The sequence below is a fragment of the Hippoglossus hippoglossus genome, chromosome 13 (assembly GCF_009819705.1).
Source record: "Hippoglossus hippoglossus isolate fHipHip1 chromosome 13, fHipHip1.pri, whole genome shotgun sequence".
Lineage (NCBI taxonomy): Eukaryota > Metazoa > Chordata > Actinopteri > Pleuronectiformes > Pleuronectidae > Hippoglossus > Hippoglossus hippoglossus.
In genome coordinates this window covers 4,152,954-4,178,708 of record NC_047163.1, presented here as the reverse complement: position 1 = coordinate 4,178,708, position 25,755 = coordinate 4,152,954, and the positions used below count along the sequence as shown (strand labels likewise).

Sequence of the window (25,755 nt, the reverse complement as noted above, 5' to 3'; positions counted from 1 at the left end):
GCTCTCTGTAATTGGTTTGGTCCAAACACTGAAGTCTACACGTGTCCTTCCCACACGAGTTCTTTAAACCCCCCCCCCCCGCAGGATTTTCAAGAGCACTGAAAGAGCATATGCTGCCCACAGCATGTATAATGACCCCCATCAAAGCCATCGATAACCGTAATGGTTACACAGACATTTATGTTACAGCTACTGGGATGAGGAATGAGGCCTTTAAAGTCAGAGGGCGACCTTTGTACTGGCTGATTTAAAAAAAGGAAATCCTGTTCAGTTTTTTATGATTTTGTTATCGAATACAAAATCATGGTCAGAGATAAGTGTAATGGTATTTTGCAAATAATGGAATTGGGGGAAATACCATTAAATGTGAGAAGATGCTCACAGCCAGATTCTCTGACTTCAGACCAGCTCAGATGCTCCAAACTAACCTGACCTGAAAGATATTTTTATCATGAAGAGTATAAACTTTAAAACACTCGACTTTCCAGCTCCTCCGCTTCCTTTCAGTAAAATACATCAAACTTTAATTTCCTACATCACATATACCATCTTTGATCATGCACGGAAAATGTAGCAGATTTCTAACTCTTATACATTCTCACTTTTTAAGATATTCTGAATAATCACTCGCTAATTTAATTCCCCACCTAAAATCCTGTTTTAATGTCATATGCATATTATCCTTAAATTCTGAAACATCTCGTTACTGGTGCCATATTTTTCCCACTCGTTTTCAGAATGTATTTAATCCTAATTATTAAGTGAATAGCAGAGTCAGCAGCGGCACATGAATATGGATACAACTAAAGGTTAAATATAAAATATTCACCGCCCCTAGATGTCGCACAAGGAACTGCATCTCAGAATCATCAGAGCTGCGTGCCCAGGAACCTGTATAGTTAAAATACCGTCTTTTACTCACCAGCTATCAGCTGCACACAAAACCTCTGTGTTACATGTAAGTTAGTTTAATACGTTGTCTTGATGTTATTTATTCCTTGAACCACAGGGGAAAGTGCAAATACTTAATAAGGAGCAATTGTATATGATTAATTTGTAGTTTAAATGGTTTTTCGAAACAACACTATGTATCTCAAAGAGACAGAAAGTAAATACTGGACCCATTGGAGACTCTGCTGTGATTAAAAAGGGACGCCACAGGTTTTGTTTAATCACAAACAGAAAATACTTAATGTCTTTTTTACATTTCAACAGATCCACTAGTGTTTGCTATCAAAATTGTAAACATTTGTTATAAACGTGTCTATCCTGTCAAATATAAACATATTTTATTTGCTTCAACGTTTTAATTTAATTTAATGAATTTTCCACGTGATGAGGTTTTGAGCAAAAATATCCTGAATAGCAATTTTGGCCGTTTTATAAGCTTCTCAGAGAAATCCTTCAGTTTAGGTTAAATAATTCAACATCAGCTTCCTTGTAATTCAGCTTAAATATATCTGAAGGCTTGTAAAAGTGTGAGCATTGTTTCAGCATCGTTATCAGTGACGAGGATTCACGTAAAGTCAAGCTCAGGTCAGTTTGAGTATCTGAGTAGAGGAGCAGAATTAACAGTGACGGCAGCAATCAGCAAAGAAACACACGTTTTTTTTTATTTGTCTATGTGTTGTCTTCTAAAAGTCAACTGACTCTCTGCATTACAGCATCTATATGAAGATATCTAATGAGGAATGTTTCCTGTGTCAGAATACATGCTCCCTGAGGATCAGATAATGAATACGATTTCCAGGGAGGTTACCAGGAACAATAGAGGGGCTGCAGTTTTTCTCAAACACCACAGAGAATCCAGCAGATACAGAACGACCTGTCAGACTTGGACCACCGGGCCTCATGAGGCGGTGGAGGCTGGGAACCTGTTACTGAGCCTGTGCTTAAAATACATCTACTGCTGAGCCTTGTGTGCATCACTCCTATATTTCTTTCATACGCTGTTTCCCAGCTGGGAGCTCATATATTAGCGGGCGTTTCAGCTGTGAGGCTGTCAGTCAAGTATCGCTGGCATGGAGGTGGATAAAGCCGTCACCTCTTCGGGTTGGGGTGACAACACCAGCCCTGCGTGTACATGTACAACTAGAGGATGTTCAACTTTTGACTTTTTTAAACGTGGGAAACCACACACACGACAGATTTAACTAGTTTTTAATCTTATGATGTTCAGAACACACACACTGGACGATTTGGTCGGAATGTAAGACAGCACACTCTCCATTTGTAGGAAAGGATTTCAAAGTGGCGATTCCAGAGACTTGAAACTCGTAGTATCTTCCTCTTGTTTAGTTTTTTATGGTGGTTGGCAAATAACTTGTAGGTGCAAAACCACCACCATCTGAACGAGTGTGGAACACTGGCGTGATTGAACGTGACTTCAGAAGAAAACAAACATGGAGGACATCATGGTTGAGAGGGCATTAATATATTTTGCAGCGCGAACAGGAAGTGAGTTGGAAAATGTATTGTTGATTTTAGTCGCAGTTGCATAAAGTACACAACATCCGGATGATGACGCTTCCCGGTCGGCTCGCTCTCCAGCTCATTGGCCATTGCGATTATCGTAAATATCAAACACGTTTGAGATCGGGGAGGCTTCTTCTCAATCGTTACCATCAAGATTATTTTGTAAACCCCCCCACACTTTAGGATTGTTTGGGAACGCCCCCGCGGTCGTCGGAACGGGCAAATCAAGTCTAAATTCGTCCCGATTATCCTCTCGTGTGACGCAGCCTCCAGGCTACCTGGAAAACCACAGCTGACACTAGAGTGATTCAACAAAGCTGCTTCTTAAAGCTGCCGTTTTCTTTTGATGTAGCTCCGTCTGTTTCATGGTGCAACCAGTGACGTGAGCATGTTATAATTTTGGAAAAACATAATCGTCTCCTGCTGATCCTCTCTAAACATTCTTCAGACGAGGGAACGGAGCCAAAATAACAAGTACTAATGATTTATCATGTGTCTTGTTTTGTCTTTCATGGGTTCAGAGCATATTTAACGTAGAATATGTCACACAATACATTTTGGCAGCTCTATGTTGTTGACATTGACGCCAGGCTTTTCCATAGCAGAGTGGATGTAGCCAGAGACTGCAGAGATCAGGCCAGCCACCAGGGGGCAATCAAGATCCTTTGGCTTCACTTTTGGGGAGCTGTCACGTTTGTGTAAGTATATGGAATAAAAGATAAGGATAAGTATAACTTTCATCCCATGTGCTAGTTAATTTTATTTTTAAATTGTAGAAGAAGCCCGAGACCACCCCGGCCCCTCTGATGTTTAATTTATGGCTTCGGCCTTGAGTCAATTATTATTTAAACTGTATAATAACTCTAATTTGACAGATGCTTCGCCGTATTCGTTGTAGTTACAATGTGCAGAGACTATTTGCAGGTCTGAGTTATGAGCATGACATTGCTTCTTACCTCTAACTCGGAGGAAAAAGAGCCAGTAACGCTGAGTGCACACAGCTCGGAGCGGAGTGCTATGCCAATGTTTGGCCATGGAATACCGGGCATGGACAAGCAGATAGGAAGAGAGGGAGAGCTGTAATGCTCAGAGGACACCGGGAAGTGTATCTTTCCCTTTAATTGTATTTTCATGCCAGAAGCTTCGGGTGCTGTACAGTAGGTGTTCGTGGCGCTGGCGAAGACACCATTGGGTTTTCCTGTCGGCAGCCGTACTTAAGCAGCGTCGAGAGCCTGTGGCTGGGAACTGACTGTAACCCGCAGTGACAGCAGTGGTCCTAGAGCAAATGAGCCTCGCAAACCTGGGTTTGCATCGTGTTTCAGAGGTTAACAAGAAAGATTTTCCCTTGCGAGCCCTCTTCCCTCCTCTGATGTGATCGTTCCTGCCGCAAAGAATAAACTTTACTCTGTGCGTCTTTGTGCTCGGGACACCGGAGAAGAAAGGGACCTAAAGAAACTCTCATTCCTTGTGTTTTGAGATTTGAAGCTCGGCTGTTCTTGGAGCAACAACGCGAGCCATTAAGCCGAACCGTAAACACGACAAAGCTGCGGCAGCAAAGCTCGCTGGCTACCTAGCTAGCATGACAAATAAGAGGATGAGCAAACACAGAACAACCGAAGATAATCTGCAGCCGTCAGGGAGATGTGCGATGGTGAACTGCTGTGGTGTTAGATGTTAGACGACAAAAAGCTTTGAGCCTTTGGCGATTCTGTTTTAAGTAAAGAGAAATAACGAGAAAGCAGATTACATAAAGAGAAAATGTTTCTATTCAGCTGGAATTGAACAAGAAAGGCAGTAGATTCTCAAATGTTCTATAACAATAGTGGTGAGAGCCAGAAACGGTTCGAACTTCTTCTTTTCTGTTTTCCCTGAAGTTGACATATTTCCTCAGATCTACTTTTTTTCCAAGCACTTATTTCGCTCGGCTGTCTGAGTGGATTGGCCGCGCTAAGTGAGACGATAATGGGTTTGTTTGGTTTCTTCAAATGATCCTTTTCTGCTCAGGTTGGAAAACGGCCTGGATGACATAATAAGACTTGCAGTAAGTAATGCTATCTTTGCATAAGATGAATCTTGCATCAACCTTGGGATTTGATTGATTTGCTCAAGTATGACTTATATTATCAATGAGCCAGAAAACAAGAAATAAATGTTTTTCTGAGGGGAAACGTTCAAGGTCCGTGTCGAAATTCATTTAATTCCTTTAATCTACTGATTTTATTACTTTCTCTCTTTTTATACTTTAATTATATGAAGAGATTAAAGTTCACGATATTTATGAAGTTGTAATTGTGATGTTTTCACGTAGCGTGATTTCTCGTGTCACATCTTTTGTTCCACTGTTAAAACAATCAAATATAGTTTCAACCTTTATGTTATAAGACGTAAAATGTTCACACTCCATGTTAGTAGATGGGGCATTCAACAACAACGCCCCCCCCCCCACCCATCATCAATACTGATTAGACTCCAAATGACGTCTAAAGCTTAATTTATAGCGTTTTTTTTGGTACTTTAGGAAGTAGAGAAGCGTTGTTCATCTTTATTTACAGTCTGTGGCTACAAGAAAGGGAACTTCCAGCTTAACCCTGGTTTTTCAGGGTTGTAACTTTGGTTTACTTTGGTATTAAAGCACAAAATACTGACCGATCAGTTCTCTTGGACGCTGGCGTCAGCATTTTGTCGAGGATCCCATGGAGCTCGGTTAGAGGGTTTCGTGGGAGGGCAGTGAACTCCTCTGACTTCCCCTGATGGTTTTTTTACAGGAGTGACCCTCATTATTGCGGAGGGCCAGCTCCTCAGCAGGAGAACACTCCTGTGTAGGAGGACCCCTTCCTGTCTCATCCATTGCACTTTGTTCCCGTTGGCTGCAAGCAATGTCAAAGCCCCTTCGTTGTGCCTTTGTACCCACATCGCCCTCCAACAGATACTAATTAAAGCACCAAAGCTTTTGCCCGTGTTGTTCTTGTAACATATCAAAGCAAGTGTTTTGTGTTTCTGTTTTATTCGCTCCCAAATCAGTGTGACACCGCTTGCGTTGCAGCGGAAAAACACTGCGTGTCATCTGCGCCATGAGAATACATCCAATGGAAAACAATAATTTAATGGAAAACACAAACGCAATTAGAGTCAAATCTACTTGTGCTGTAATAATGTGACTTTATAGAATACAAATAGAATACTTTAGTCTACTGTGGCATTCTGCGGTTGCAGCTGTTGCTTTCAGCCTGTTTTCTTTTTGAACTTAGTTTGTAAAATACGTCGCCCGGCTGCAAGTAGATTTGTCCACGTTTCCTCTTTTTATGTGAACATCCTCGGGGAAAAACCACGATGACGACCACCATCACCACATCTTAGCGATTGTGGTTGTTGAGCTTAGTGAACCCAGATACTGAGAAGATATCCTGGGATTTTTTTCATCTTGCTTCACAGCACAATGCTATAATTGGCATTTAACTTTAGGCTGTTGTTTCATGCACACTTGCATATGAGATATGAGCTATTAGCTTCACCAAACATTACAAAAAAAACCCGCTGGCATCAGTGCACTGAAGACTGAGCATGGATGTTTGTATTTTTAGTCGTTTGCATCCGGCTCTTAATGTCCAGCAGAACGTGAATGATTGCTTTGCAGGAGACAGTTTAACCTCATTGGGCATTTAGCCTGACTGACGTCCAGTTGAAACTGAAACTGCGGCCGGGTGTATTCATGTCTTTGTGTGTACGTGTTGTCCACGCGTGCACGTGTCTGCATGCAGTCTAGCCCCGGGTCCGGCTGGGCGGTAAGCCAGCAACATGTGCAGAGGTCTTGTGAGAGGGGGGGGGGAAGCGGCTGAAGATACTGTACCTGATCAGCGTGATGGATGCCCCGTGCGCCTTGTGCTCACACCGACATGCACACCTGCCGCCTGCGCCCCACTTATTGAATCCATGAATCAATTTAACGAGAGGAGGCCGGGGTCAGGACTTCAATAAATACCCCGCGATGCTTTCAAATTTAATGTCTGAGCAATGAATGGTACTGTAACGTTCAACAAACGCCCATCGCAAAAGCACACTTCCACCGGGAAGTGGAAATGGGCTCGGAGCAAGCACAGCACAGCATTGTTAACTGGGTACGTTTTACAGCTTGTGCATAAACATTTACAACATGCCGCCTGATGAGTTCAAACTAGGAGCAAAGTATAATTCAGCCGAGGGCCTGTGTGTGTCTCAGTGGGGCGAAAGAGTGAGACTTGAGAAAGAGAATCAGACATCTTGCATTGGTAATCGATACTGCAGCAGTGACCTGAGCATTTGCTCTGTGATTCATCCCGTTTAGAGCCACGGGGTCGGCTGTCTGACAGAGACAAATCCATGATTTCCCTCTGGATTTAGTCGTGGTGGCAAATCCACCTGCTTTACGTGGCCACTTCCACGTCTGCATAGTCACTGATACCTAATGCCATCATCCCAGCTCCTGCAGTAAATCCTCTGACACCTTGTCTGAAAGTCACCGCGCTGCTTTGTTGCAAAAAAAAAATCAGCTGCACACACGCCGAGGAATCGGTGCACGTATTAAACCATTTATCTTTGTACGAGCTTCATCTTTCGGTGCAATTTCAGGGTTAAAATAATCTATGTCAACCTCCTCATCTTCACATGCTGTGATTATAAAAGGTACCGCTGATTTTTACCACAAGTGCACTTCCAGTCCAGAGGTCAGCGACAATGACGACGAAAGCAGAAAGGACGAATGGTTGCTATTTAGATGTCTGTGGCAGCGGCGTCCCAGCAGTGAATACATTTTTCTTCATCCACCGGGGACGCGGGGACTAATGGAGCTTGAGAGTGGCAGTTCCCCCGGAGTTGTGCAGCTGAGTCACGCCCCCGTTCGGAGAGGAGCTGCAGGCAGCAGTTGTGTGAGGCCGGGACCACGAGGGCACGCTGCGAGACTGTGGGCCAATTCAGGGGTAAACATCGGTGGCAGTAATTGGAGAATAGCACAGCAGGGAATTTTGTACATTTCTGATCCATGTGGCTCAGCGTAGAATATCCTGACTGTGGACTTTCTGAGTTGAGAAGGAGCGATGGTCCGTGTGCCAAAAGGTCGTTTAAGGTTTTGGTGGAGAATTTGCTGAACTCCCCGTTTTACATGGTCTGCATGTATTTTACAGGTCACAGCTTCATTGATTAAATAAGCTCAGGACTCAGCAGCTCAGAATGAGTTCCCATCCGACGCTGAGTGAGTTTAATGCCGGGGGTTGTACATGTGGCTACAGGTGAAGATGGATGAAGAGGTTTTGTTTGGGGCTAAGCTGTTGCTGTCCATCACTGTTTCCTAATTTAGCCGAGCTCCAGTGGAGCCATCAGCCCTTTATTTGTAATGAGATTGAATCAATATCATTAGTCAGCCACTACAGGTGTTTAACGCACTCCATCAATTTGTCTCTCGATTCTTTCTTTGTATTACTTCTTCTCTTTTTGGCTTGTAAAGGCATCAGAGAACATCAACACCTTTTAAATATATCACAAAAAGATGTTCCTGAATATTTGTGAAGCCTATAATATTCAACTTTCACAGTGATGTGGTTACTTTAACTTAATTTTGAAGCATTTATGAGCTTTTGTCTTTTTACCTCCACCAAGGATTTTGTTTTCATCAATGTGTGTTTGTTAGTTAGCAGCATTACACAGAAACATATGTCACTGAAGAGTCATTCGATTTTGGTGCAGATCAAGGATTTTTTTTCACCTTCTTTAACGTTGCAAGATTTTTCAACATTTTCATTCGTTTCTCACAGAATTACGTGAAAATCTTTATTAAAATAATCAGACAATCGGGGGTTGATTTCGGTGCAAATAGAAATCTGGATCTAGTGGATTTTTAAATGTCATCTTTGGTATGTAGGCTGTTTTTTAGCTGCTGTTTGGTAACAAATAAGACAAATGACGTTAAGCTGAGAAACGTAATGAGGTTTGCTCTCTACTCAATTCTAGTTTGTATGTTTGTCGGTTGGTTAGCAGGATTACGCAAAAACTACAGAGCGGATCCGCACAAAATTTGGTGGAAAGATGTGTGGACGAGTCAGGGAAGAGCCCATTACATTTTTTGGTGCAGATCCGCATCAGGAGCTGGATCCAGGATTTAATTTTCATTAGAGATACCGAGTGTTGGATGTCTGGTATTGAACAACCACCAACGTGCAGCTGAGAAACGTAACGTGACATTAGTTTTTTTAAGCTGTATTACGGAAAAATTACAGAACGGATTTCCACGAAACCTGGTAAAAGGATTTGCTGTATGAGTCAAAAAATAATCAGGCACATGTATGCACAGGTATTTTTATCTGATCTACATTTATATGCAATATAGTGAGAAAGCTGCTAATCAGCCTTGACAGAGGTGTGAGTCCCCCTTGTGCCCTTCTAGTTTGTAATGTGTCACACTGTGGAGACAAAACAACACCAACACCTGTCAAAAGAATGCATATGCATGAGCTCTATACATAACAATCCAGTGTGATACAAATCAGAACCACACACACACACACACACACTGAGGTGCATCGCTAAACTTGTTGGGAAAGTGCACAGCTAGCAGTGGGAGTGACATCCTGTGGTTCCGCTGAGGTCCCTTATCAGCGGCGGCTCCTTATCACTCAGCCCCACAACCGCAGAAACACACAGACACTATTTTAGCTGCACCACCTGAGAAGAAATTATCTTTATCAATGTTTGTAGCATGACATTCTGCTGTGGCTGTTTCCTGTGGATCGCAGATAAAAAATTATACATTACAGACAAGCAGAGAAAAAATAAGTGAAGAATATAAATATACACGTGCACCAAAGCTCAGGAGATGTTCGACCAGGTCGTATCGTCACCCTCGGGATATGTTTGTGTTTCTCCCGCTCTGTGCTTGGCTGTCAGACTCTATTCAGGTATAGTTTGTGCTGCCAATTCTCCTGCTCAGTAACTATAACACCCCTTTGGTTATAATGGGTTGTGTAGGATAAATAGTGAGAAGCACAATATGCTATTGCTCAGCAAACACAACTGCTAGTGGACATGGTTGCAAACCTCATGTTTGTTTTTTTTTAATAATCCCTCCTCACATTTTTAAGCTTTGTTCACGTTCTGGTTCAAGTTGAGCAAAGAAACAGTTTTTGGTCGGATAATCTCCTGAATTACAGATGAGGGTCTAAAAGTCATTTTATATTAATAACGAAGTAAATCAAATCAGGTAAGTGTTGCTCATAATAACAATGTGGAGCATGTGGAGATTCTTTTTAAATCTCCTCTCAGCTTGTTTTGGTTGGATGTGTTTCTACGTTGTCCCCGTTTCCTCCAACCGATCAGTTCTCAGCGAGGTTCACCTGAACTGGGAATAGTGGGAGAGAGAAAGAGGCTTGCAGTGTGGGGACTGCTGGTTTTACTGTGCGTCAGCCTGGGAGTTTTACATTGTGTTTATTTTGTCGTTTCATGTCAATAGATCCAAGGGTTCGGATTGTTTTAAAAGCTTTAGGTTGTTCATTTGTGTGATTTTAAGTGTTGTACGCCTCATATTACCACTCAGTCTCATCAGGGGGGTTTTCAGCAATGTAATGAGTGGATCATATGAAGCCAGAGCAGATAATTATGGTACATTAGAGATACCGAGTGTTGGAGTAAGGCACATATTTGCAGGTTGCATGTCTGGTATTGATCGATCACTTATAGATGTGTGTGTCTGTGTGAAGGTGAGTATCTGTGTGGACGTGTATGAGTGTAACACAGGGTTTGTGTGTAGTGAAGATAATCAATATCACAAGCACCTTTCATTCAGCTTTTTTAGTTTGTGTCCTGACTCTGTTTTGCCACTAAACATCAGCAGGAGCATCGTATGAGCTCAGTCTTATTTTGTGTTTCCAATAAACAAATGAAAAGCAGCTTGGGACTGGATCGGTTGGACGTAGCGTGTCAGACGGACCTCCCGCCTTCAGCCCTCTCAGCGGTTCATCGCTGCCCTTTGATAGTCGCTGCCACACCGAGGCTGCATTAGTTCACGTGTCGAGCTCAAGCCGTCGTGACTCATTCTGAGCACAAGTGTAATAACAGCACTGGTTTCTTTGGACTAATTGCGCTGGTAGCTTGGTAACAGGTCTTAGTTACCGATGGTAGCGAGATGTCCACAAACAGGAAGTTTCTGCAGCAGCAAAACACGCTGCACACGCAACCTGTTAACAAATATAACTGATAACACTTTCTCAGGAGTTGGAGAATAAACTAGAGCTGAAGTGAATATTAGATTTATCGGGTGGAAAGATACATGATTTCAAATGATACTGTGGAAAACAACTCTTGCTGTCGCCTGTTAAAATAAGAATATTGGCCTTAAATATAAACTTGCTGCAGGTTATAAACATGGTCGGTTGGCAACTCGATTTTGCACTTGCTGCTCTCAGCCAGTGTTCCATTGATATGCAATGATATAGGACATAGTGCACATGTATTTATGTACCATAATGAACGTGTGAGAAAAATAGCACAGGCACAGATGTTCCTACACTTCACATCTCAGTGCCAACACAGCTTCGTGCTGCCCTGACGTTCGTATTGTGGAGAACTGTCAAACGGGATCAGGCCAAGACAGAACACAAATGCAACACACATACACAAAAACCTACGTAAAAAAAAATAAAACATACTAGCAGTAGAAAAATATGAGGTCTAGCAAGGAATCACTTTAGTTCTTGTATTCCCGTTTGCATTAACATCTCTGCGTAGAATTACACGTAAGATGGTGCGAGTGTTTCAGACATGCGCTCCAGAGGGTGTCCGAGGAATTGGGTGCGGACTTTCTGCGGAGTTTGCCTTTCACACATGAGCGCTGCAGGAGATTCTCAGACGTGTTCACAACAACACAGAAATCTCCGGAGCATTACATTTAGATGTGGTTAAGCAGGCGAAAGCAGGAAGAAACGTGTAAGTTTGTTTGCAGCACATAGACACCGGTGTCGGCGCTTATCGCCAAAAACTCTCTTGACATCTGTGGTGTCTTTGAAGTGTTTGGCTCTGCTTATATATCCGGGGATTCTCTCTTGGTTGTATTCATGTTTGAGTCTGTTAGAGAAATCTTCAACTCCCCAACTCCCTCGCGGTGAATCCTGCGGAGGAAACTCCTGCTGCGTTCTCACATCGGCTGCTCCGGAAAATCCCAAGGCTTTCACTCGGAGTTCAGTGCATGTCTGAAAGCATCTTCAGACTTTAGATTTGATTATTACACACAGAAGTTCTTCCTGCACCGACGACACAGAACTGATGAATGTCTTCGTCGCACTTTATTATTTAACTTGGCTACGACAAGCTGTTTTACTACTTTCATAAATTTTATATGATCCGTCATTTATTATGGGCGTATATCGAGCATGAAACGACTCGGTGCTGAAAACTTTCCCCTCGCACGGCGTCCTTCCCTCTCGTGGCACTTATTAGCCCCCGACATTATGTGAACGAGCAGAGTGAAAAGTTTCATTTACACGATATTAGCGTTCTGTCATTCTTCAGCATATTCTCCATTAATGATGCAGAATGACACTACGTACTCTGCCCTGGTCGGGAGGAACCTACAGACTTCATTACAAGGTACTTTTAATTAGTCTTTGTAATTAAAAGCAGAACATTGGGTGCTGAAAGGCCGGAAGCTGAAGTTTTGTGGGCCCATAAACATTTGCATCTTCGCGGGCCGGGGTTAGAAAACCATCCTGTTTTTCTTTTACGTCGTGTCAAACGAGGCTTGAGAGGTGAAGTGCAGAGGGATTTAAGAAAATGTGTGTCACACTCCTAATTAAGTGGAATGGAGGCGGGAGGATACGGTTTATAATAAGAAAGTAAAGTTGGTGTGAAGCTTTCTGCTGCTTCTGGCCGACCACACGCTACAACATGTCATCCGGGGGGGGGGCCCTCAGGATGACAGAGGAAGTTTTACTGTATAGTTTTAATGAACGGATTATTTTTCAACACTGTTAAAAAATACACATTCTCAAGGAGAAAAAGCCTTTAACATAAAACCCTGAAAAAGTAGGTGGGAATGCACCATGTTTCACTTTCAGAGGCTTTAGTGCAACTACTTAAACAATGCTCTTAACCATAATATCACAAATACAGCTGGAAGACAAATACTATCCCAAGTTTGTTTGTGTTTGTGTTGGGTTACAGTAACATACCATCATAATTATATAAAAACTGACGTGTATAGTTAAGTTTATAATTAGTTAATGTATTTCTTTGGTTCTCACCTTTCCCACCATGTGCTGCAGGAACTGAGGGAGGAAGTGACCCAACACTTCCTGTATTTGACACCTTTGGTGACATCAGCAGTGATGTCAGTGGGGGCAACCATGTGTGAGGGGGGGTGTGGCAGGTTCTGGGATTATTATTTGCTATATTTTGTGAAGAGCGTTTCAATCAAGAGGTCAAATGTAAATTTGGGGACGAAGTGCGAGCACGGACGTCTTTAAAAGTTGTTTTCATAGATAACTTTCACCTGCATCTGCCCAAGAGAGGGAGGATGGTGGAGTCTGGGTGGCTCCTTCTGATGGAAGAGACCATATGAGGAGTTCTCAGGGAAAAGGACGTCAGGGTGAAGTTGGGCGCATGTGATGTTAACTTTGGTCGCTTTATAATGATCTGGGTTCACTCTCACCGCTGTCATAAAGTGTGTCTGCAGCATGAAGCCGCTTCCTCTGAAAAACACCTGCTCAGGAACATAAAGCATTTAGGTGCTAAAGAGCTTAATATCTCCCTCAAGACAAAACAAAAACATTGAGTCAATACTGGATTTACATTCATCAGGCATCAAATAAATAATGTAAATGTTCCCCATAACAACTTTAAGAGTTAAATATATATCAGTGTGTTCACAGCTTGTCTCAGTTGAGCCCAAAAAATCACATATTGCAGGTTCATGTGTGTAGTTTAAAGACTGTGTACAACCCCGGCCTCCTCTATGTTAATGGTTGGGACATGGACCATGCTAATGTTGGGTAGTTCTTATGACACCGATGTGTCCGAGCGTGATTTCTTTCTGGTATGTTTTTTTTATTTTGTTATATGATGATCAGCAGAGACTGATTCCTGATTGGTCGAGCATACGTATTGAGCTCCACACCCCCCCCCCCCCCCCCCCCCCCCCATCACTATAATCTCTGGATCTAAATGTGCAAGTTTGCATTCAGGATATTTGAGCTTCATTTCTGGACAGTGGGAGGAAGTGGAGACGCATCGTCCATCTTTATCTACAGTTTATGATATAATATAATGATCCCACAAAAGCTGCATTTCAGATTTTCTTGTATCATATTATAAAACCCACTTAAAAATGATGTTACAATCTTGAAATTATCTTCTAGAAAAACGTAGGAGCGCAAAAAAATAATGAATGTGTAATAATGATTTAATCGTGTGTGTTTTCCATGAGCCAGTTGTGATGAGCTGTGCAGTCTGTGTTTTTTCTCAGCCTGAATATACAAACTCAGTTACTGGCTTTCAGCTTTTTTACATTTTCATTTTCATCAGACATTTCCATAGCAGCTTATTTATAGGCCTCTGCTGGGCTGAGCCGTGTAATAAACACAATGCCAGCACACTTCCCAGGCTCTTCCGCTGTAGTGCATGTTGTCCCTGTGGTTTGGGTTCATCAACACCGTGTATTCAGGAGGATTTCAGACACCTTCAGGTTTTTCTTATCATGTAACCTTCTGCTAAATTGGTCTCAGGTAATTTTTTCTCATCAATCTAAACTCGTTACCCCACGAAATACTGAATTTGTGACATTTTTTTGCAATTAACATTTAAAAACAGCATCAACACAAGGATTCAGACTTCCGGCTGCGACACTTGAACTTCAGCTCAGGTGTCTCACATCATCCTCCGAGAATGTTTCCACCCGTTGATTGGAGTCAACATGTGGCGAATGTAATTGATCGCACATGATTAGGAAAAGTCACACATGCGTCGTCTCCATAAGGTTGAGCAGCCGACGCTGTAACGATGCCTTTAAATGGAACTCGTGAGCTCTCAGTCACGACGTGGCGCTCGCAGTTCAAGTGAAGAAGTGGTGAGAACTCTGCTGCTGGGCAACGACAACAACGTGGACGCTAATATTAACATCACTGTCAGCGTCAAGAAGCCACAGAGGCTGTTATGCAAGCTATCAGACAGGTCACGTAGCCTAATGTGGGAAATCCTAATGCGTTGTGGCAGTGGGACAAAGACGAGGCTGTTGTGAATATCAACATTTCTCCTCGGGATAGAAATACTAAAGAAAAAGATAAGATTAGATAAGATAGTCCTTTATTTATCCCACAATAACATTTTTTTTTTTTACAGTGATACGGCTGCAAAAAGGGAAACAGTGAAATACACGCTCAGTAAAGATAAAGGTAATGAATAAGTAAAGAAATACAATATAAACACAAGGACCAATAAAAGATAGAAGAGTGTAGAATGTGGACAAAATATAAAAAGTGAAATAGTTTTGCAACGTGTCCAACTCACTCTCGGTTGTTTTCATACGCAATATATCTCCAGGTTACATGAGCAATTCATGCTGTGGGGTTTTTTTGTGCAATCGGTCCAAGATGTGAGTCGACAACACAACCACAGTTTTCTCATGAGCTTTAAACTTGGATTTATTGTGTTGGCAATTTACACCTAATGTTGCTTTTAAAGTAATTTCTTCCCCTATTATTGTTCATTTATATTATTTATCTCTGTGCTGGGAAATGTCGTTCAAATGTGCACTTGTCTGTTTGAAGTTTAAGTTTGAACCATTGCACGTGTATCACATTGAAATTGTACAGATAGAAAAACTCTACATCACTCAAATTCCTCTATATTTTCATACCAGCCAACAAAAACTAACTTTTTCTTAACATTTTAGCAAACAAGGACAGATAAGATGAGATAAGATAGCTTCACTGAAGGCAGCATATGTTTTGGCAGGTATATTGAAAAACAAGATGGAAATCTGATAAACGCCTTGAAGAGGAACTGCAGTAAAAGGGGACGTTTTGAAGAAGAGGGTGAGATTTACAGGAAATCTTCATCGATTTGTTGGTGGAGATGTGAAAACCTTCCAAACACAGTCAGACCTCAAACCAGTGATGCTTTTCATCCGTCCTGCTCGGCGCAGACAGCTTTTTGAATTCCTTGAATATTAATCAAGTCTGACTCTTTTCTCTGCCGTCTGATGCTGTCCACTCACATTTCAGAGCGCTGAATCAGATTTAAATGGAATGTAGTTTGCATGAATAACTAACCCGTAGCCTCGGAATTGTTCAAATCCACAGCAACAGAAACTGGACAAGCTGTAATTATTCCCTCTCTCTCAGCTGCCAGGTTGCATAAGGGATCAAGGTTTTCTGTTCAAATGAGTCTTATTCAATGAGACTAACACGTTCTGCTAAACATCTTTGCAATATTTTAGGTACAACTTGAAAAGGGGTCTTTCTTTTTGCTGCCGGGTGGATTTTGTTAGCTTTGGGCAGAGTTGGGCTAATAATTAGGTTCTCGTAGATGACAACTAAATAAATAAATCTGCAGGTCTGTTTGTAAAAGCTCCTTCTTTTATCAGGTCACATTGTTGTGGAGTCTCTTTTTCTTGGGTAAATCAGATTTATTCTTATTTAATGATGTGAAATTACATTGAAATGTTATTGGATGTCCTAAATAACCCAATCTTAAGTTTTTAGAACTTTCTTACTCCTTCCATGTCCTTCTAGGGTGGTTACTTCCTGCTCCCACATGCGCTACTTCCTGTTTCCATCTATCATACCTGACTTGGTTTATGAGGCTTTATCACCCCCAGAGTAAAGTAAATGAGTAAATAATGGTGTGAATATTAACGTAAAATGAAAGAAAATGAGTGATGATGTAAAATATGATCAGGGAGGTTATGTTTTCACCCCCTGTCTGTTGGTTTGTCTGTCAGTTACCAAGATTCCACCAAAAACTGAACAGATTACCACAGAACTTGGTGGAGGAAGTGGTGTGAGACGTTTTTGTTGATTCCTCAGAGAATAATCAAATCAAATGATCCCGAAGAAAACAATCAGCCATGTTCAGAGGACTGGTATTTCTGAGTGTGCGTAATTTAGGAAAACAGATCTAGAGAATGAACATGTGGTTTCACAAGGGGAAAACTTTTGGGCCTTAATGGAGATATGAACTGTACCTGGTGTAATTCTAATCTTTCTTTAGATGTGTGTAAAGCCTGTTGTTTCAAACCTGCTGAACTCCTCCTCTAACATTTATGTGGCAGATGAACTTGTTAAACTCTGAACAATTTATCAGGATCACAGATATTATTGTGCTGAAATGTCTCTGAAATCATTAGTCTGAGACATTTCAGTCGTTACATTGATAAAGTTTCAACTTTTATCGAAGGTGATCTCAGTAAATTCCGCAGCAATTACACAGAACAGAGGTTTTTTCTTTGACTCCGGCTTCAAAGCACTTTTGAATCTGTGTCTGAGTAACAACCCGACGGTAGATGTGCTGCTGTTGTGTAGCAACAAGACTCTGGAATATGAAGTATTATAGAATATTTCCTCTCTGTGTCTCTGTGTCTCTCTCCTGATGAAATGTATGCTGATTGCAGGGCCTATGGAGAGCGGAGCAGCTGCCTCTGATAAGCTGCTCACTGAAATCTGTGCCAGGTGGGAAAAAAAACAGAGAGTAGCTGTACTGCAGACTTCCAGCTGCTGATTGTGGATGAAGTGATGAAGGGAAATAAAGAGTCAGGAGCAGTTTGTGGGGGGGGGGGGGCAGTGGAGAAGGCGCTCCTGTCAGCCTTCATGTGAACGAGTGGTAATAGTTAAAGCTACGTGGGATCAATGCCTTTGTGTTCTGTAGTGTTTCTGTGAATGAATAAAAGAGGTGTTTGTAGTTAATCAGTGTCGGAGTCGATGTGAGCAATGAAACCAGAGCAGCAGGGATTCGTGTTGCGACACCTGTGAATGATGATTTCATTACAAGAGGCAGATATTTGGGTCCAATCCATCAAAGGCGGTGAAAACTCATCAATTACTGTGTTTAACAAAATCATCATATTTTTCTTATAAAAATGCACGTGGCTCAGTTAACTGTCTCAATATTCAGCTCAGATATGATTCGTTAAAGCCAACATTTCTCTAAGCAAACTGAAAAACACTTTTTTACTTTAATCTCACCTAGAACCACCCGGGAGACTTTGACTTTGACTAATCCATGTTGTGAGATTTTTCTCTGAGAGGCACCGACAGCTGCTGGAGAAACGTGAGTTTTTGATAAGTGTGTGACTGACATCTAGTGGAGGACACCCATCAAGACCAATAAATAGTAATAACACTGTATATGTAAGTGCAAATATATGATTTAGTATTTCATTATGTGTGTGTGTGTGTGTGTGTGTGTACTGTATGTTATATTTGATTACAGAAATAATCAAGGAGGTAATAATGACTAATTTCATACCTTTAAAAACAAGTTTCAGAGATATCTGTTTAAAAAAGTGCTTTTATTTTGATTAATAACTTATTAATGAATTACTATTATTATCAATTACTTGTATACTTCTTTGTTCCATTAACAAACAACTTGACTGCAGTAGAATAGGCTATAAACGTGTCGTGTGTGTAAAGACAACGTGTGTGATGCTTTCAAACACACGGTAGTTAAACCGTTGAGACCTGAATTACCTGCTATTACCAGCGGCCTCTCGCAGTGGAGACGTGTCGGAGGCTGTAACTTGACCTTGCTGCTTAATGGCTGTGTGACAATGGTGCCCCGTCCCACTGGCCTGTCTGTCCCCGCTGGTGCGTCTATTTATAATGTCCAGACACGGGTGCAGAGGTTATAAAGAGGTGAGGCCGAATGCGAGGTGACAAGCACCGAGGAACAAAGGGTGAGAAATTTGAACGGTATTGTTCCTGTTGTTGATTTTATTCAGTCGAATTTAAAAGTTATTTCAGTGAGTTGGACATGTTATCCTCGTTGTTCTTTAAAAATGTGTGTTAATGTTCTTAATTGAGTGTTTAAATGTATATTTGATTAATATTATATTGATATCAACCCATGCACTGAGTGAACTCTGCAGGCAAAAACTTATAATATTCTTTATCCTCTTTGTTTTTAAATGAATTTGACACATATACTTAGAATGTACTTTATGGAGGAAGCTTTTCTGTACTTTTACAGTATATCTCAAGTATTTAAGTTTTAATCTAACCATGTTTATTCTGTGAAACTCTTCTCAGATCATCATAGTTGTCTGTTGGTAAACTACAATGGTAAGTGCTTTTGTTTTCAATGTGTACCACAGTATATAATATAGATTGTCTCTGTACTTGTAGTTTTATGACAGATTATGGAAAAGTGTCTTATTTCTTTTCTGTGAAGGTGAAGAGCAAAACGATGCCAGTGGGGCGTCATGAACATTGTGACCAATGCTACAGTGTCCACTGCCGAGCCCCGGACCAGATCTCCGTCTCCTGCATGGTCATCGAGTGTCGTAAAAACTGCGGCGCCATCCTGCACAAGTGCAAGCAAGAGGAGCATCAGCTCCTCTGTCCCAATGAGACCGTCCCCTGCCTCAATGCCCACTATGGCTGCCCGCACACCATGCTGCGCCACAGGCTGGCCGAGCACCTGGAGGTCTGTCCTGCCAGCGTGGTGTGCTGCTCCCAGGAGTGGAGCCGCTGGCCTCTCTCTGAAACTGACCTGACCTGCAGGAATCTCTCTGAAGACCTTGAACCTGAGCCGCACCTGGATGTCGCTGTGGCTCTGAGGGACCAGGAGCTGCTGTTTCGATCCATAAAAATGAAGAATGTTTTTCCTGAGCTGATGATGGAGGACCTCCAGGATGCTATGTCTGGGGTCAACTGCCCTGCAGAGGAGGCAGCCTGTTCTTCAGATCATGGCAAATTTACAGAGAGTAGCTGCACAAGGATGGAGGTGGAAGAACTCGGTCAAGGGGAGAGGGCTCTGCCAAAGAGCAGAGACATAGATAATATTCACAACTATGGCTCCTGGGAGAAAATATTCACAAAGGAGATGGGAGGATGCGAGGAAACTGTCAAAAACCTCAACAAGAAGGAAGGAAAAGAAAGGGAGCAGCGAGAATCATCAAACTGTCAGGGAGAGGCGAGAAACTCACACCTGAACCAGGAGAACGCTGCTGTTGCTGCTTCGAGCAGTGATGGTACAACTGGCCTCGCGCCGTGGCAAGACGGGGTCCTGGAGAGGTTAGGCAGAGAAGTCGACGTGGCAGAATATAACATGTATCTGCGGCACAACGGGGCGATGCTGATTAACTTCGGCCAACTTGCAGCTTGCACTCCGAGAGAAAAGGATTTTGTTTATGGGAATCTTGAGCCCATCGAGGTCCAAACTATCCGCTCGTTCAAAGTTCCCACCAGCTTTCGAGCAAAGCGCATCCACACCAAGGACCCCATGCACAAAGCCAAGAACGTACACAGGAGTGTCGACACTGCGGATTTGGGCGTGCCGGTCGACGAGCTTCCGAAGTGCGACGAGATTAGCGCCACGCTCCTCTGCTCCTTGGAAAAGGAGCTGAGAGGACACATGATCTCAGAGAGTAAGGGCGTGGACGGCCTTTATGTGGACGTGGGAACACAAACATACAACTTCAGCTCCGCTCCATTCAAAGCGGATGCGTCCCTTGCAGATGTGGTGGCCGACAAACCTCGCGGCCTTTACATTCACGTCGAAGCCGAATCCGTCACAAGGAGACACAACAAAACAAACTCAGCCTTCACCTACATGTGTGGCCACTTCTTTCGCCGCGATGAGTACTGCTCTCACTTCAGGAATGTGCACTCTGACATACAGGCCTCTCTCGGCGGCTGGCTACAGCAGCGCTGCCCCTTAGCATACCTCGGCTGCACGTTCGCCCAAACAAGGTTGCAGCCCGCAGGTCACCAGGCCGCAATTAAATTCTGCCAAGATGTCAGCGCCTTCGTGCTCCAGCCGCTCGTGGCCTCGTCCCTCTGCGAAGGCGGGAAAACCTTGAGCCCTCGGAGAAACGGTGCACGTAATCTGGATCCGCTGAGCAGGCTGCCCCTGGAGATCCTGCAGCACGTCGCCGGTTACCTCGACAGTTTCACATTATCCCAGCTGTCCCAGGCCTCGCAGCTGATGAGAGAGCTGTGCTCCACGCTGTTGCAGGGGAGAGGGATGGTCTCCCTCAAGTGGGAGAAGAAGACGTACTCCCACGGGGGAAGCGCCTGGAGATGCCGAAAGAAAGCAAGTATTTTTTTGTATAATCTGACACAACTCTTTTTCTAGTACCTGAATTTTTCATACATATATTGCTTTACTTTCCTGAAAGAGCATTTCCATTCCGGCTCATTTAGCGTTTTTGATCTCAACCTTGAGCTCAAAGACAAAGCAAACGCAGGCCTAACTTCTATATTGGTTTCCATTTAGTATCTGGCACCGTTGTGTTGACATTGTCATTGGGAAATTTCAGTCATCCATACAGCGTGACAGCTGCAGCATTGTAAACACTCTCCACGCTCTCAGCAGTCCCCTCCAAACATATTACACACTAAATCACAGACATGTTGGCAACAGTGATTGGGTTCCCACTGCAGCGGCCGCGGGAGATTTCACCAGGATGTTGTTTTCTTTGCTGACTTCAGTGTCAGAGACAGCAGAGCGAAGCATTTCTGGTCGCACACATTTTGTTCTACGGAATCAAATTCACCAAACAACACAGGAATCGCTTGAAAAGGGAAAGCGCCTAAAAAGGCCAGACAGAACGTATTTTATTTTTATTATTTACTATTTATCTTTCCTAGACAGACCTGGCTGGGATATTTTAAATTGAATCTGCATCTGGATCCAGAGCTGAAACGTGAAAAAAAAATTATTAATTCTAACCAACCTGTGTGAAGTGGGGTTTTGATTGCCTTCGTTTAATCAGCAGATTATAGAAAGACGGGAGGAATTAAAACCGCATATGTTTCCTCCTCATTAGTCCACTAAGCTGGACCTTGGCTCCTGTGGCTTAGACCACGGGTCCACAGGGACGCCCGGTGGTCTTGTGGTCTGAGCCTTGTGGATGCGCCTGCAGCTGCCTCCGAGTCTGGAGATGACCTAAATCATGTCAGGTTAGAAATTCCAAGTGATCCAGACTGACAACATGAGCTAAGACAATTTAAACTCATACTGCTGCTGCATGTGGCTTCATCTGAAACGTAAAAATATCTTCGAAAGTTGCAGGATTACTTGAGGTATGAGGAGTATGTCAACTTATTTTAATCGTTACTGCATAATGTAATGAAACATTTGGCGGTAATGTACCTGGACGTTGGTGGCCAACCGCCAATAAACCGAAAGAAGAAGAAGAAGAATGAAGGGTTCGAGAAGATTTGGATGAAACAAATATACAAATGCAAACATGCAGCAAGTTTGGTGAAGATTGGATGAAATTAGCCGACGAACAGTTGTGCATAAACTTCAAAATGGCTTTAGATGGACTGAAAAACTTATTTTTCATATCCACTCCAAAGTTATGAACTCAAACCTAAACTCAGGTGCATCACCAACATGACCACACTTAAATAATTGATTTATCTTTTGCTCATTGGCTAATTCTCCACAACTTTAGACGTTTTTTTCCAGATTGTCTGCAGATAAACAAATGAGCAACAGTGTGCCTCTCACATGGAGCCGATGAAAGATAAACACAGTATGAATGTGTAACTGTGTATTTTTACATTCACCATGTCGTGATCATGGGACAAAGAGCATGCTGATGAGATCAGGGAGGTGGAATGGCCCGAGGCGTCGCTGCCAGGAACCTCAGCTCCGCCATAACAAGTCAGATGTGTGATCGCTCATGGAAAGACAGGATTTATAAGAGTATGTGGGCGACAGCTGGGTATTTGCTCCTCGACGAAGGACATTATTTGTATAAATTTATGACGGGGTAAATATAGAAACAACACTGTGGTCTGACACTCTGTGATCCAGGTATTAAAAATACATCCATCCTCGTGGCCATTCAGCTGGACTGATTGCCGCCCTGACAGCAGCCTCCTACACCTACTTCAGATCTGTGTTTTTTGTTTCTCAGGTGTGGGAGTTCAGCTCTGGGTTTTCCTCTGTGGACAGATGGAGCTTCAGCAGCGCTCCCTCCATGTCAGACCACCTGAAGACCTGCTCCTTCTACCAGAGGGAGGAACGCACCGAGCCGGTGGTATTAGCCGGCCTGCGTGAGGTCAGAGAGAAGCACGGAGAAGTGAAGCAGCAGAGATAATGCTCACGGGCCCCTGGAGCTCAGTGGGCGGACGGCAGCACGAGAAATGCCAAGTGCAGAATCAGTCGGACGTGATATGTGTGCAGCTACAAAACTGCAAAATGGATGAAGCACCCACATATGTGGCTAGTGTATAGAAGCAGAGGAACTCAGAGGTCTGCAGACACATATATACACTGTATGTGTGAAGAATTTACTGTAGCATAAGCTGCATGTTACTTTTTTCATCCACACTTTTCCTGCAAGAAGGACGGTAGATTTATTAAAGTTGTGCCTTTTATAGGTTTATTAAGATAATATAAAACACCAAATGGAAGTTTGACAGTTGTCCTTGTACTGTTTTATTCTCCTTTGTTCGCCGCACTGAGCAGAGACGTGTTGTTTGTTGCACTTTTTCTTTATTCTAGTGTTTTAAAGACGTGTTTACAAATTACAATTAAGGGCAATAGATGTTGTTGATCTGGTTTTTCAACATGACAAGACTGACATCTGCTGGATAAAAGCCGAAGTGCCTCGTCCCCGCGTGGCCATGAAACAAGTGTGAGTGCTGAACGTGATGTCACGTGTCCCATGTGTCATGTTTGATTAAATACAGCAGCTTTGCTTTGTGCTGAGACAACAACAACTTTGTGTTTAAATTAGACTCTTTGCTGATGTGTGTGTGTGTCGCAGGTTTTACACTGTAATAAATCTGACTGATTTATTTCACAGCAGCTCAGTGGAATAAAAAAGGATGTTAAAGCTAAAAAAATTTCTTTTATTAAGCAAAATAAAAACAAAAAGATGTACACGTGACAAATTGTCTACATTGACGCCTGCATCTCAGCAGCTTCTGGGTTTCGGAGCTGGTTGATGACCTCTGACAGCATTTTGTTGCACAGGGCCGCGTAGGGATTCAGAGCCACGGCCTGTTGTCGGGCAAATTCACTCCCGAGTGCAGCTGCCTCCTCAAAGTCTGCTCTGGCTGCGTCGTCCTGACGGGCTAATCTTCGCAGAAGGCCCCTCTGCACCAGGGCCTGGCAGCCGGTTCGTCTGGCGCCGCCAACGCTCAGAGAGATGGCTCGGTCCAAGTCCTGCAGGGCGCCTGCGAGGAGACAGGAGAAAAGCTCTGTGAGGCACAAACATGCATCTGGAGAGTTGGTTCTTTCATTTGCAATGTTTTACAGGCTGCACCCCCTCTCCTGAAGGTGGTCGACTGCAATATTCCCTCAGAGTAAAGAGGCTGAATACACTTTATGTTACTTTGCCACCATGTGTTGCAAAGTACGTTGCGAAATAAAGAACATATGTAGTAATTATAATATTAAAACTGGGTATAATCTAAAAACCTGATGTTTTTAATGTATCCAGAGAAGTACAACAGTCTCACATGTAGTAGTGATCTGTGTACCTGTACTACTTTCAAGACATAAACACAGGCAGGCATAATACTATTCTGCTTCTCGGTAAAACGGCAGCGATTCAGCCTGTGTGCAGATCATTTCCCATTTTTCTGCCTCTACACCTGCACTCAGGAGAGTTCATACCTCAGCCCCCTTGTGAAACCACATTTAAAGTCACTAGATCCACATGTGTATTTGCACACACTCATAAATATCAGTCCCCTGCCTGATGTTTCCAAATCCCTGAATTATTCTCTGAGAAATCAACACAAATGTAAAATCTCGCAATGTTAAAGAAAGAAATTCCAGAATCTGCTAATTCACAAACACACAAATGCAGATTGACAACAAAACCTCCTTGGCAGAATTCACCAGGTTACTGACGAGTGGGAAACCAACACAACTTAAAGATTGAAGCTCTGCAGTTTTAGACACAGACCGTGATGCGTGAGAGAAGATGTTGAGAATAGATGGTGTGATTGACACAGTGATCTCCCGGGAGTGAGAGTGTACAACCAACACAGCAACACAAAATCCAAAGAGGTTCCACAACCCGAAGAAAAAACAATCATATGGGTTGTAACATAAGAATCAGCTGTGATGATGACATGTGTAATTTTTTATTAGACCTGTGCAAACGCCTTGTTATTCTCTGCAAACCTTATGTCTGTAGGAAACAAGAAGGACGACACAACTCGGGGCCTTCACAGTACCAGTGCATCAGAGAGACAAGGCTCTAATCTAAGTCATGCTGGGCCTCTGCTATGTCTGCACATATGGAAAGAGCTGTTGTTGACTGTGATGCATGTGTACCTGCTGTGTTGCCCTGCAGCCTCAGGGCCTGGGCCCGGTTGTTGTAGGCCGAGGCTCGCCCCGGCAGGATCCGGATTGCCTGGCCGAGCAGTTGAAGTGCAGCCTGCAAATCCCCAGCCTCCGCCGCCGAGACGCCGCGCATCTCCAACTCTTTCACTTGCTCCAGCAACTCCACGTCAAAGCCACTCTCTGGCGGGGCGAGATAAACAGGGTTGAAAACCACTCACACTCAATTGACAGCTACACCGAGGCAAAGGGAAACACAGAAATGTCACCCAGAACTCATCTTGGATTAAAATGTCTAGAAAATGTAATGCGTCTCAAAGAAAAATTCAATATGCTATGAAATGATAAACACACAGAGCTGTGAGATGATATGAGAGGCTCACCATCATCAATTAATTCCTGGTCCTGGTTGAGGTCAGGGACGTCTCCGAAGGGGGCGGTGGGGTTGAAGATGGCCTGAAGAACAGCCCTGTCGTGTGCTGAGGCCATTTCACCAGCGTCTGTGAGGAAAGCAGAGAAAAGAGCAAACTCATGACACTGGAATTACAGCCGGGTGGAGAATTCTTCCTCCGTTTCCAGCAGCCAATCAAACTGGGGGGCGTAAGCAGAGGTGGACTTTGCAACATCTGTGTTTTGTTAAGTTGAAAACTTCAGGCCAGGCCGAGGGGATGAGTGCACGCTGCTCTGCTGCTGTTAGAGCTGCACAGTGCACATGGGATTATTCTACCTGATGATTTCTGCTCGGTGCAAAGTGATAAAAGGTTTTTATTATGCTGCTCAAACCTCAGGAGA

General features: G+C 43.1%; 2 protein-coding genes across 2 annotated transcripts; one reads left to right on the top strand and one right to left on the bottom strand.

Annotated features, from left to right (window-relative positions):
• Positions 1-17,981: 17,981 nt before the first annotated feature.
• ttc36 (tetratricopeptide repeat domain 36) lies at positions 17,982-25,511 on the bottom strand. Its single transcript, XM_034604461.1, has 4 exons — positions 25,347-25,511; positions 24,958-25,146; positions 23,559-23,846; positions 17,982-18,011 (listed from the first exon to the last, which is right to left on the bottom strand). Exons 1-3 carry the CDS (start codon positions 25,450-25,452, stop codon positions 23,566-23,568), a joined length of 576 nt encoding a protein of 191 aa, XP_034460352.1. The 5' UTR covers positions 25,453-25,511; the 3' UTR covers positions 17,982-18,011; positions 23,559-23,565.
• Positions 18,287-23,570, top strand: LOC117772895 (F-box only protein 40). Its single transcript, XM_034604460.1, has 4 exons — positions 18,287-18,382; positions 18,735-18,767; positions 18,877-20,742; positions 22,580-23,570. Exons 2-4 carry the CDS (start codon positions 18,765-18,767, stop codon positions 22,760-22,762), a joined length of 2,052 nt encoding a protein of 683 aa, XP_034460351.1. The 5' UTR covers positions 18,287-18,382; positions 18,735-18,764; the 3' UTR covers positions 22,763-23,570.
• Positions 25,512-25,755: the final 244 nt, after the last annotated feature.

Excerpts from the sequence above, each read along its gene's own strand:
- LOC117772895 (XM_034604460.1), top strand. Across the intron at positions 20,743-22,579 it reads CCTGGAGATGCCGAAAGAAA|GTGTGGGAGTTCAGCTCTGG; the intron begins GCAAGTATTTTT and ends TTTGTTTCTCAG.
- ttc36 (XM_034604461.1), bottom strand. The coding sequence starts at position 25,452 with ATGGCCTCAGCACACGACAGGGCTGTTCTTCAGGCCATCTTCAACCCC. Across the intron at positions 25,147-25,346 it reads CCAGGAATTAATTGATGATG|AGAGTGGCTTTGACGTGGAG; the intron begins GTGAGCCTCTCA and ends TCGCCCCGCCAG. Across the intron at positions 23,847-24,957 it reads GCTGCAGGGCAACACAGCAG|GCGCCCTGCAGGACTTGGAC; the intron begins GTACACATGCAT and ends GTCTCCTCGCAG.